A 12,184-nucleotide genomic window follows, 5' to 3' on the forward strand; every position below is an offset into this window, starting at 1 on the left:
ATGAAACATTCATCCGGTACAAGAACGGCTCTGTCTCTTTCGTGTCTTTTCCTACGGAGAGTGGCTTATTGCAGAGTGGCTCAGAATAACCACTCATACTAGCACTTATATCCCATTCAATTATTTTACTTACTCCTTTATTCTTTCCCACAAATAATTTAACCACTTTTTCATTCTATTCACATGCACACACACACACAGACACACACACACATTTGTAGCCACATTCACAAATGGAGAGCTGCTCTTAAGATGTTGAAATGAGATTTTAAAGACAAAGAGTATGTTGCTTTGCTCTGTCTATCTGCTCCAGTGTGCAGCACAAACCTTCTCAGTGCCCATTTGTCAAGTGTGACACTGATACTTAACAACATTCAGAGCTTGAGAGAGAATCCATGTTCCCTCTGGGTTTTTAAAGAGCGATATCAGACAATGTGTGTGTGTGTGTGTGTGTGTGTGTGTGTGTGTGGGTGGGTGGGTGGGTTGTATATGTGTTTGAAAGACAGATACAAGTGTTTGATATGCATAGTTTTTTAGGGCATGCGTAGCAATCTTCTGTCATTAAGCAGTGCAAAGATGCAGTAGGCATTTTTTATGAATAACTACAAGCACATGAGGATCAAAACAAACTCTTGTCTTTCTTTTTTTTTTTTTTGGCAACACGTTAGTGATTTGTCTTTTGAGTGTTTTCATCTATCCAATCATTCTATTTTCTCACACCAGTAATTCTCTCCCAATTTTTTTTTTTTTATTATCTTCACAAAATGAAGCATTCGTTTTCTTTGCCAAGACAGGTAGCGGCGGAATTGACATCCCACAGTGGGTTGGTACGCTGATGTTTTCCTTTGAGACTGGCGACATTTTCATAAATGAGAGCGAAAAAGAAACAGAGCCCACTGTCAACCTCAGATACAAACTCAAATGTCTGCATTCGTTGTGTGCGGATTCGGCGCTGTGTGTTTTAATTGCCTGTCAGGATTTAGATGGAGAGATGTTACAGTCGCAGCCAGATACAATATATATCCACGCCAAACTCAGGTAAAACTGAGAATGACTCCTTTTTAAGCCGTCCCTGTCTGACTGAATTTCTTCCAGCATTATTACCTTTAAAACCATGCTGGATGGATGCTGATCTAAAAATGCAAAACTCTTTGAAAAGGTTTTTTTTTTTCTCTCTCTCTCTCTTTTTTCTTTCTTTCTTTTTTTTTCTTACTAGTTCAAAAATGCACTGTATTGATATAGGACTATAGTTCACAGTGAGGCTTTCTACAGGTTTTCAGCTATGCATAGCCATGACTTACCCCTTCACAAAGGAATGTGATTTTTTTTTTTTTTTTTTTCATTGACTGTTGCTAGATGAAACTATATGCTGATTTGCAGGAAGTGTCAAGGCTGTTCCTGGCTCAATAAGCATTCATTTGCTGTGGCCACTGTGGCGGGCAACAGCCATTGAAGTTACTCTGCTATAACTGCATTTGAACGAATTGATTTGGTTCTATGTATGTTTTCTAATTGTCATTTCCCTGCTGTGATGAATGAATTACTGGCATGTTAGCGGAATCCTGTCCTGTAATGAACTGGATGAAAAGCCGCTCGAAGGTTTGACACATGTTGTTTTCAAGGTTTGTGAAAGTACAGTGAATGAAAAGGAACAAAAAATAAAAATAGGCTACTGAACATTCTCATGGAAGAGCAAGACCATTAGAGTGACCAAATTTAACCTTGAAACATTTTTAATATTGCCTTTCTGGTCTGTTCTGTAGTTGTAATTCTCAGGGATTTAGTTCTGATTTAAATATTACCTACCTCTGCGATATTTGAATAAATATCACAAAGATGACATTTTTAATAAACAAGTGCTTGTACACACAAACGAACTAATGAGCAACAATGTTACTGTTTGTCCTTAGGTAAACGAGTATAAAAAAAAAAAGCTAGCTGCTGAAATATTGGTGGTTACTGAAGTTATGCTGCATGGGAATATTGAGTGCGTATCCTTCAAAGTTTTCTTTTTTCCCTCTTTTTGTTTAATGAGTAGGAGTAAGGTCGGTTTTAATTAAATTCTACATTTACCTTGGCAAAAAAGAAATTGCTGATATTTAAAAAAAGAAATAAATAAAGTTCACCTGAGTCATCACCCATCAGTGATTCCACACGCTTGTTTTATTGAGCTATCATGGAATGCCACATGGTTTTCCCTAGTGTTGATCAGTAGGCAGAGCATACCAGTCAGGGTATGACATTACAATGCCTAGTGTTAACGGCGGTTGTGGTTTGTGGCAGGTGGCTGTGTCAAGGGGGTTCCCCGGGCCAGGACCCATGAGGAGGCATAGAAGATGCTCGCAGCCTGGGCGCCCCTGCTCTTCTTAGCGATGTGGGTGAGAAGTTCCACCAGTGGCCCGCTCTCATTCAGAATAGGTGAGTGGCTGTTTTCTCTCTCTCTCTCTCTCTCTCTCTTCTTCTCCCAGATTTCTTTCATGGATCCTCTCAAATAAAGTGTTTAAATCTCCCTGCTACGTTTAATTACCTTTAATGGAATCAATGGAATTCCACAACAGATTGCCTGCTTAAGGGCTTCATTTTGATTCCCCGAATTAACACGTTTAAACTTGGCACGACAGCATGAAGTGGTGGGGGAAAAAAATAAATAAGGAGATAAAGCTTGCATTTGATTATGCGCTGTGGTAGTTACCAGAGATTAACTATGCAAGTAATTGGTGACAATTTGGGCTTAAACGCTAATTTATCTGGAAGAGCGCTAGCTGTCTCTTGGGACATAAATTAAATGTGCAAATATTTTAGCATCTTTTTTCTCCCCCCAAAAAAGTGCTTTGAACAAATAATTGTGCATGCCCACATTTATTATGATTGTAAGACCCAAAACTGATTATATCATTTATAATACTTTATTGAGGTCATTTGAGTGGGGGAAAAGCATAGCAAATGAGCTGAAAAAAAAATTGTGTTTCAAAATAATAGCTTGACTATACCACAAAAACAGCACTTTCTGATATATACTGATTAACATAAAGAAAAAAATAGCACAGTGAGTGCGATTCTTGCCAACTTTAGTCTCACACTTAAAAAACAAACAAACAAACAAAACAAAAAAACCTTATCCTTTGCCATCCCCCCAAAAGAATTACAAGGGGTTTAGTCTTAATTTTGCAGACCTAGTAATCAGCTGTTTACTAAAATTGCAGTCAGAGAGCTGGAGCTCTGTTACTCTGATACTCTGTGTGAGAATTGTTCAGAGCAGCCTACACACACATCCCTTCAGTCTGATGGAAAAGAGAATTAGAGCCAGTCCTCATTAAAGAAATGAGGTAAGCTCTGTGAACTGACTTCATCACAGACCAAGCTGATCTGTGCACTTGTCCAAAGCAGGTTTGCACTTCCTGTAAATGGCAATATTTCCTCCCAGAAATCATTGTGACTCATTAACATGGAACAACGTAAATCTAGAGTCAAGGATGCAGTGCACTTGTGTGTGTGTGTGTGTGTGTGGGTGGGTGTTTGAGTACATGCATACTTGTCTGTACCAACATGAACACATCTGTATATAAGACAATAAGGTTGTAAATACAAGTTGATGCTGATAATGGTGGGTTTATTACAACACTTTTTAGAAAAATAAATCACAGACATGTTTATACAAGTATGTCATAGCGTGTTACAAAAAGGCAGTACATTTCACTCTTGTTGCTTAGCGATCAGATGAAGCTGGGCGCATGGATCAATTACTTGTCTTCTTGACATGCTCACGGTGACTTCTCAGTTTTGCTTTTATGATTCCAAGCAATCACACGAGGAGCAGACTTCTCGTAAATCCTGAATGTGGTCGAAATAATTAGTCACCACAGTTTCGCTTCCTCCTCCATGGTTCTCACCTTCCGTCTCTTTAAAGACACCTCCAAAAACGGAGGTCGTGTTTATCCCTGCCTTGTTTATTTGATGGTTAATTAGGCTGTTGGCTTCTCTTTTCCCCTCTGATGTCAAGCTAGCTCCATTGAAGCCTGTCTAAGGAGCAGGAGCCTGTCTGAGGAGCAGGAGCATTAACTTCAGGACTGTTATTTCCCCCTGCATTGCTCCAGCGTGCCTCCGCAGGAGGTGATATTTAACACAACCGCCCCTCGAGTCCTGCCTGGCTGTTGGAATGTCAGTGTCTGGCCTTCTCAGAGAATACATCAGGCCAAAATAGCATCCTACTGCCAGCCAATGGTAGACAGACTTATCCAGTTGAATCCAGGTGAACCCGACTTCACGTCTTTTAGTTCTGAGGAGACAGTGTGATTACGGGGCTTTCGTTTGGAGTAGTCTTCAAATCTTAAAACTCCTGGAATGTCAATTGCGATGATCTGATAAAACTGCATTGAAAGGACTTTGGGAAGATACACCCTCGGTCCAGCATAATCCATCCTTTTCCATTCTGATAAACATTGAATCTTTCCTGTGAAAAATAGCCATGAGTTAATTGCGATGGCCATGATACCTTCCACATTTCTATGAATTGACTTTCAAGTCCATTGATCCATTATGTGTGATTCTCATGTTTACAGGATAATCGGCAGCGTAACAGAATGCCATAACGTAACACAGTGAACTGAAGAGATCCAAAGGAAATCAATGACCTCCGGCACTCCAGCTGTCGCCATAGCTAACGTCGCAGGATAATTCATTAAAAAAGAGGGCGGAGAGGATGTGAATCATAGATTTCACTGTCAATAGCGTACATGGCGGTAATCGTATTGAATCTGATAGCATCGGCAACGCCGCTTCACGCTTCAGTCAACCCAGTAAAAAATGGCAGAGGCACAATATAATGTCACAGGAGATCTCATAACACAGAAATGGGTCTGAAAAGCAGAGCTGCGTGAGTGACAGATGACCCTCTCTTGCATATTCTCCTCCTAATGGAGGCAAACAGAGAGTCATCAGCCACACGTCGAAATCTGGGTGTCTGGGTGTGTGTATGACTCCGCACTCTGCAGGTGGAGGAAAGATGGAGCTGAGGCCGGCGAGGTGTTTTTGTCAGGAGTGTCAGCGAGAGCGGGCTGGTGTGGATGAACACTCACCGTGCGCTGTGTGCGAGGCAGGCACATGCATACCTTAAGGGCATCATGGGTTCCAGATTTAACGTAATCTCGTGTGAGAGGACAGACATGGGAAGTACTAGAGACAGAGGACATTTTGCTGCTCCTTTTATCTCTCTGTGCTCACTGCATATTACGGGAGAGACAGAGAGAGGGAGAGAGAGTGAGTGACAGAGAGAAACAGACAGTGAGTGGGAGAAGCAGAGAGAGAGAGAGAAAGACAGAAAGAGAAGGAGACAGAGAGACACACACACAGAGTGAGAAAGAGAGGAGAGAGAGTGACTGACAGAGAGAGACAGACATTGAGTGGGAGAAGCAGAGAGAGAGAGAAAGAGTGGGAGACAGGTAGATACACACACGTGCACACGCACACACACACACACTGTGAGAGAGAGAGAGATTAGTGCCTGATGACTGAGACCTGATTCTTACTGCTGGATAAATGATGATGTGTACACAGGCTGTACTGCGAAAAACCCCAGGTCTCTAGACAGAAACATAATGAAAGATTTCTGTCAGTTTTCTAAAGCAGACGTGAGAACTGCACCTTGAAAGTTTCCCATAACTTTTTGATGAGTTTTGTCATTGTGTCTTCCAGGGGAAAAAGCCCACAATCAGGAAACGAAATTCTGAGTGTGTCTGTGTCCTTGATGTTTGGTATTCAGGAGATTTTGCCAGTGAATTTGTCTGGGTTTTTTTGGGGGATGTGGGGGGAAGGGGGGAGGGGTGGTAAATATGACGAATACTGATAGGAGTCTCTAAGCAGTGCTTAATATGATGACGTAACCGAAGTTTTACAGTAAGAGTGCACATAAGGACTTCTTCAAGAAGATGACTGTAAATTTAGAGATTTTCAGCTGACGTCACAAGTGCTACTCATGTAATAGATGAGAGAGAGTGAAACAGAAACATTTCCACCGTTCCTACGAAGCAGAAAATGAAACTTTCAGTGAGTCTTCTAGACGAGCTTTGAATCACCACTGAAAAACTATCGACTGTGTAAAATGAGGATAGAGCCAATGACATCACCAGTGTGCCAGCCTCAGCCGACCAGCTAGGCTCTTACATTTCCATCTGTTTTCCATCGACGCACAAAAAAAAAGGAAACAGAAAAAAAAGTAGCACGGATGCAGCTGTGTAGCTCACCCTGTTTCAACTGCATATGTTTTCCAGGGAAGGCAATGCCAAGTCACCTCACTCTCTTTCAGATCAGACCCACTTTTGTCAGGCTTACATGCGGACATCTTCTCTGGCATGTTTGACTCATCCATTCGATGAGGTCAGATGCAGAAACCGTGTACGTGTTTGAAGGTGAAATATGTCTGTATGGTCGGTTAGAGAGTGAAAAAGAGCAAGAGAGAGCACGAGTGAGGACAGAGAGAGAGAGAGAGAGAGAGAGAAAGAGAGAGAGAGAGAGAGAGAGAGAGAGAAGGACAGAGGAGAAATAAAAGTAAGTGTCTTTGGATGTGAGAGGAAGGTGATTCATGGCATAACGTGCAGTGTTCCAGCTGATGACAGCCCGGTGGTTTGGGGCCCCAGAGTGTGCTCGAACGTTTGGACACACGGTCTGCGTGGTTCCTCGATTCGATTTGCATGCAAGGCCAGTCTGGGTGAGTGTCATCATTTTTGAAAAGGGCCGGGACAAACCGCTATTGAGTGTCTCCTGGTGCCACAGCTCCTGTGATGTGGGGAGTTGCAGAATTGTGCTATGGTGTCACCGAGAAAGATGACTATTCTAACACAGGGTCGGCCAGGGTACAAGCAGCTACCAAGTCTATGTCTCTCAGAAGCATACAAAACACAAGCATGAGAGGACAGGGGGCATTAAAGACTATGAGAAGTACAAAATCCACAGTTTATATTCTGCAAACATAAAACTCCATGTATCCATGTCCATGTATCCATGCCATCCTGATTTTTTTTTTTTTTTTTACCTTTTTCTTCCATGTTATTATTCTTAATGTTTTAATGGAAGAAACTCATTCTCTAGAGATTGCAGTAGTGTTCTAAAGTGGGTCTTCCAGAGCAAGACTTATTTTTCTCCATCAATAGCGTTATTAAATTTAGCTCAGTCTAATTAAACGTCAGGAAGCATAGATCTTACAGCAGAAAGGTCAGATGTCTTCTACTCTCAGCCGCCTATATATTTAATGTTAATGTAGTAACTTAATTAAATGCAAGCAGGAACATGGTAGGGGTCCCTGAGCTTTGTCACATATGACTCCATACTATAGATATAGTTCTGTTGATTGCTTAGCAGTGGCTTGAAAAGATCAAGTCAGGTCCTGACACGGTGGCTTCACAGACCAGCCCTACTTGGCAGTGATTGCACCAGCTGTTGCTCAGCTTGTGGTCTAAGTTCTCATCACATCACAGGCCGCTTGGCAGGATTGATCCTGACATTGTCAAACAGGCCCCCTCGTCTGGTCAACTGCTTCTTTTTAATCAGACCACAATCTGCCACCCTGAGGGGGGGGGGGGGGGTTAGCACGAGGATGGACGGTCGGAGCAGTGGGGCGACGCAGCGGAGGGCAGAAAATGAAAGTGAGAATGAGTGAAAGAGAGAGAGAAAGAGAGAGATGGAGAGAGAGAGAGAGAGAGAGAAAGACGTTTCCTTTTGGCAGCACAATGATGCGACCCTCCCGGAACGTGGACGGCAGTGTGTCCTGGGAGAAGGCAATCTCTCGGCGGATGTCATTACCTGTCATTCAGGCTAACTATGTCCATCAGGCACCCTCAGACAGACCACAGCGTAATTGTCTGAGAGAGGAGGGAGAGAGAGTGGCTGGATGGTAGAACGGGTTGCGGAAACGGGGGCTTGGGGAGGTTGGGGGGGGGGGGGGGGGGGGGGGGGGGTTGCAGGTTGGGCAGCAGAGTTGACAAACAGCCTTTCAGACCGAGAAGCAGACAGAACGAATGCTACGGCAAGGCAAAGCGACGACGCGACAAGAGGCATCAGATATTAGATTTTTGTGCGCCGTGGGAACTTTATAGTGAAGCATTTATTATCCAACTCAAATATGCCTCCTAAAAATGAGAATATCAATATGATCGATTCGGCAGAACAAGAGAAAGATGCAAAGATACGGTAATCTCAAATTTTAAAAGGTCGTTTCTGCCCAATTATATTGATTCACCAGACAAATGAGCAAACAGTTTCTACAAAAAAAAAAAGAGGAATACTTAGAGTTTACAGCTGGCGTTTCCTGAATAAAAATAAATAAATAAATCAAAATAAGTATTTGCTTTGGCAAAACAAAGAGATATTTGGCATACCGTTGCTGTGTTGAAATTTTTTCTCAAGTTGAATTGAAAATTCACGTCCTTTGAACTGACTGCTGTGTTCTTTCAGTCCCTTCTTTGTTCTCATTTTATTCCATGTAAAAGCAGCCATGTGGAAACATATCCTGACTGATGGCACTGTTAATATTTGATGGTTCAGGAGACTTTGAAATGGACGCAGCAACATCAGCATCTCTCTTAATCATGTGAATTTTTTTTTCTTTTTTTTTTCTTCACAAACATGAGACTGGACCGCACTGAACCTTCACGCGTATGGGAGTCTCGCCTCCGGGTAGGGTTTGACATACCAGTGACCCGATAGATCTCTTTCATTTTGACATGTGTATCAAACCTGTGGCGAAATTGGTTTCATTATTCAGGAGAATAGCTTACGGCAATGTTCACTGGACCCTATGGTTCATGCAGTTTTGATATGATACGCTCAGGACAGAATCTCTAAATGCCCGGGTGAGTTGAGATGATGTAACAAAAGGCCTTGTTCACCTCAACTCATCTAGGAGTGCTTTTAATAAAGAGCTAATTTTCTTTGATTTAATGGTAATCAGTACTGACTAACAATGTCAAGAGGCCATAGCAGTGTTGAGTGTCTTGAAATCACAAAATCTGGGGGTTTTTTATCTGCTTGTACTGTATTGATTTATCATATTCTTATGATAGCATATGATTTTGACATATGACAAAATGAAGTCCAGATAACCAATCCGTTCCAGCAAAAGACAAGGTAAATTCATAATCTTTGTCAAAAAAAAAAAAAAAAAGACAGTAGATTCAGATAGAACACAATGAGAATGGAATGACTTTTCTCCTTCAAGGTGACATTTTCGAGATCTTGTTCACCAAACACAAGTCCGGACGACGCTTTTGAAATTGAGTGTCAGTCATTCATGCCTTGCGTACAGTCGGCTGCTTGAGCTGGAGGTTTGGGCTCATTTTTGCAGCGTTATGGCTGTAATGTGGTAGACTCAGTATGCTTGTTAATGGACTCACTCACAAAAGCACAAATAAACATCAGAGGGTGCTTGCTCCTGAAATATTGACTTTGTATCACAGACGGTTGAAGGGCACGCGAGGACAGGCGGCAGCAAAATCACTATCTCTGACCATATCCATCACCTCTTAAGACGTTGGCAAAGGTCTTTTGCTAGCTCCTCCACATAAAAAAAGACCTGTTTTTCATATGTCAAATATGATCAAAGAGATTACACTGTCACTCCATACCACTCACTCACCCACTCACTCACTCATTATCGCTTAGCCGCTTAGGGTCGCGGGGGTGCTGGAGCCTATCCCAGCGCTCATAGGGCGAAAGGCAGGGAAACACCCTAGACAGGTCGCAAGTCCATTGCAGGGCCACTCCATACCATTATGTTTAAAAATAAATAAATAAATAAATAAATAATAATAAAAAACCTCCACAAAGGATAACTTGTTATGTCACTATATATTGGCCACAAAGTCTGAAAAAAACTCTAAAAAAAAAAAAAAAATCTAGAATCAAAAAAAGTTTTGTAGAAAGGGCTAATCATGAATTGAAAGGGGGGGGGGGGTTTATAAGATTGCATTGTTTCCAGCTGAATGGTTTACTCCAGCCCTGTAACAAACCTACTTTTTCACCTCCTCATGCCATTATTCACCATTTATTTAGTTCTCCAAAATAATTACCCCTTCCTCTTTGAGACTGTGTTTTTTCCCCCCTTTGATTGTGACATAATTACAGTGTGTGTGCTTTGCTTGATGAGAGTGAGACAGTTTGGTTCAGCTGAAGTTCAGCTTCCTCCCTCATACTGAGCTCAAAGGACCTGTCCCACTAGTGAAATGTATTATTAAAACAGAAACATGGCACTCCTGATGTTTACTCCTGACAGAGGCGAGTTTACAGTTTGTGAGGTTTATTTTATATATATATATATATATATATATATATATATATATATATATATATATATATATATATAAGTCAGATTTGGAGAATAACAGGTTTTTATTGCTTTAAATAGAACTGCAAAAGTTGAAGTGGTTCACAGAGGTACTTAAACAAAATCGTTTTGCTCTTCTTGTTGTTGTTGTTGTTATTTTCTTCGGGGAGCATGCTGTAAAGTGTGGGTTGTGTGTGCATGCGTGCTTGTCTGTGTTTATATTCCCATCGGTGGCGCTTGGCTATTCAGCGGGACCTAATGAAACCCCAGGGAGCAGTGCAAGAGGAGGAGTAACTCCTCAGCGGGGTCTGCATGCAGGAGAGCGGTGTTCAGACCAGCTTCTGGAGTACTGTGCCTTCATTACAGCAGCTAGTGCTGGAAAGGTGGCTCCCATCCAGGTGACTGGGCCTTTTCTGTCAGCCCCAAGGCTCCTGTCCATCCTCCAGCCCACCCAGCTCTAAATTAGCGCTGCCTTGTGAGATGTGAGGTATAGCTGTGGATGTGGATGTGGATGCTCTGTGCTCTGGGGACGAGTGAGGGGAGAAAGTACTACAGTTCTACTGAAGCTACTAGATTAACCGCGCTCTCAGCAGGGTTAACGACACACGTTCCAATTTCGGCGTCGGCAACCTGAGAACAGGACAATTGTAGGTCACAAGCCAGTGACCTGTCATTGCGTTTTAGTGTGAGAGAATACAGGGGCAGCCGATCCTGAAGATTTAATAGGTACAGCAGCATCCCCCAATGGCACCTGTGTGTGTCACGCTGATAACATGAGAGAGACAGAGAGTGAGCTAGTGTGAGACACAGAAAGACAGAGAGAGAGAGAGAGAGGGAGAGAGAGAGAGAGAGAGAGAGAGCAGGATACTGGTGAGTAACCTTGGTAATCCAGGTTTCTCCCTGAGTACCTATAAATGTAGTGGGGGCAGAGAGGAAAATACTGGTAGCTCAGTAAGTAGACCTCAAACTCTGACCATGATAGATCAGGTTGGTGAATTTTTATTCTTTATTTTTATTGACAGTTCCTACACTTTGGACTAACTCAGTATGGGCTGCTAAGAGAGCTTGCCATGGTGCATTTGGGTTGTGTGATTAAGAGTGGTGGATGTGATTAGTTTCTTCTGTGTTTATCTGTTCCATCAATTCAAGTGGACCTCATGCGAAAGTGTTTTTTTTTTTTTCTTTTTTCTCCACCTGCGTAATTGAATTAGTATGAGACAGCTACAACATGTTTCTTCTTATGATAAATATTCTATCCAGATGATGAAAGCCCGGCATGCCTGTCTTGGGAGCATATGAACCTTAATGGCTTATCGTGCCTGTAATTTAATTGGTGGATCTGAATGTTTGCCTTTGAATTTCAGCACCAGACTGTCAGACATGACGATAGATACAATATACCCCCTTATCACAGGCAGGCGCTAACAACCTGCCTTTTCTTAGCATCCCAGAGGATTTAAGCTCTAAAATAAACTCCCCATTAACGAGAGGAAATGTTAGTCTAATAAAGCAGCCTGGCCTTTTCTGTTATGTGACAGTAGGTGCCAGGGCAAACCGTGGGTGGTAAGCGTTGCCGGCAGTGCCACAGGCAGGGATGCAGCCTGGCACGGCTTGTGGGGTTGGAACCGAGGAACCAGGGCAGACTCCTATACCGAAAGCCCTAGTCAGAGAGCTACGGCAGTGGAGACACAGCCCCGACACACAACACAGCAGGCTCTTATCACTTTAACCCACTGTTTTCCAACAGACTGTGAAGATTACCACTGCAAAAACTGTCAATTTGTCTTTGTTTTTTGTTTTTTTCCCTCTGTGTGTTGTCATTAGCATAAGTTCTTGTGGATGCTGGTTTCTTTCGTATTTGTTATGGACTGA

At 42.4% G+C, this 12,184-nt stretch overlaps 1 protein-coding gene across 1 annotated transcript in view; it reads left to right on the forward strand.

The window, feature by feature from the left end:
* The first annotated feature begins 2,336 nt into the window (after positions 1–2,336).
* Positions 2,337–12,184, forward strand: part of grik4 (glutamate receptor, ionotropic, kainate 4) — a 95,087-nt gene continuing 85,239 nt past the window's right edge. Inside the window, exon 1 of the mRNA XM_030776407.1 lies at positions 2,337–2,418. Coding sequence (XP_030632267.1) covers positions 2,337–2,418 — 82 coding nt within the window. The remainder of the gene's footprint in view (positions 2,419–12,184) is intronic.

Source organism: Chanos chanos, chromosome 6 (assembly GCF_902362185.1).
Source record: "Chanos chanos chromosome 6, fChaCha1.1, whole genome shotgun sequence".
Taxonomy (NCBI): Eukaryota; Metazoa; Chordata; class Actinopteri; order Gonorynchiformes; family Chanidae; genus Chanos; species Chanos chanos.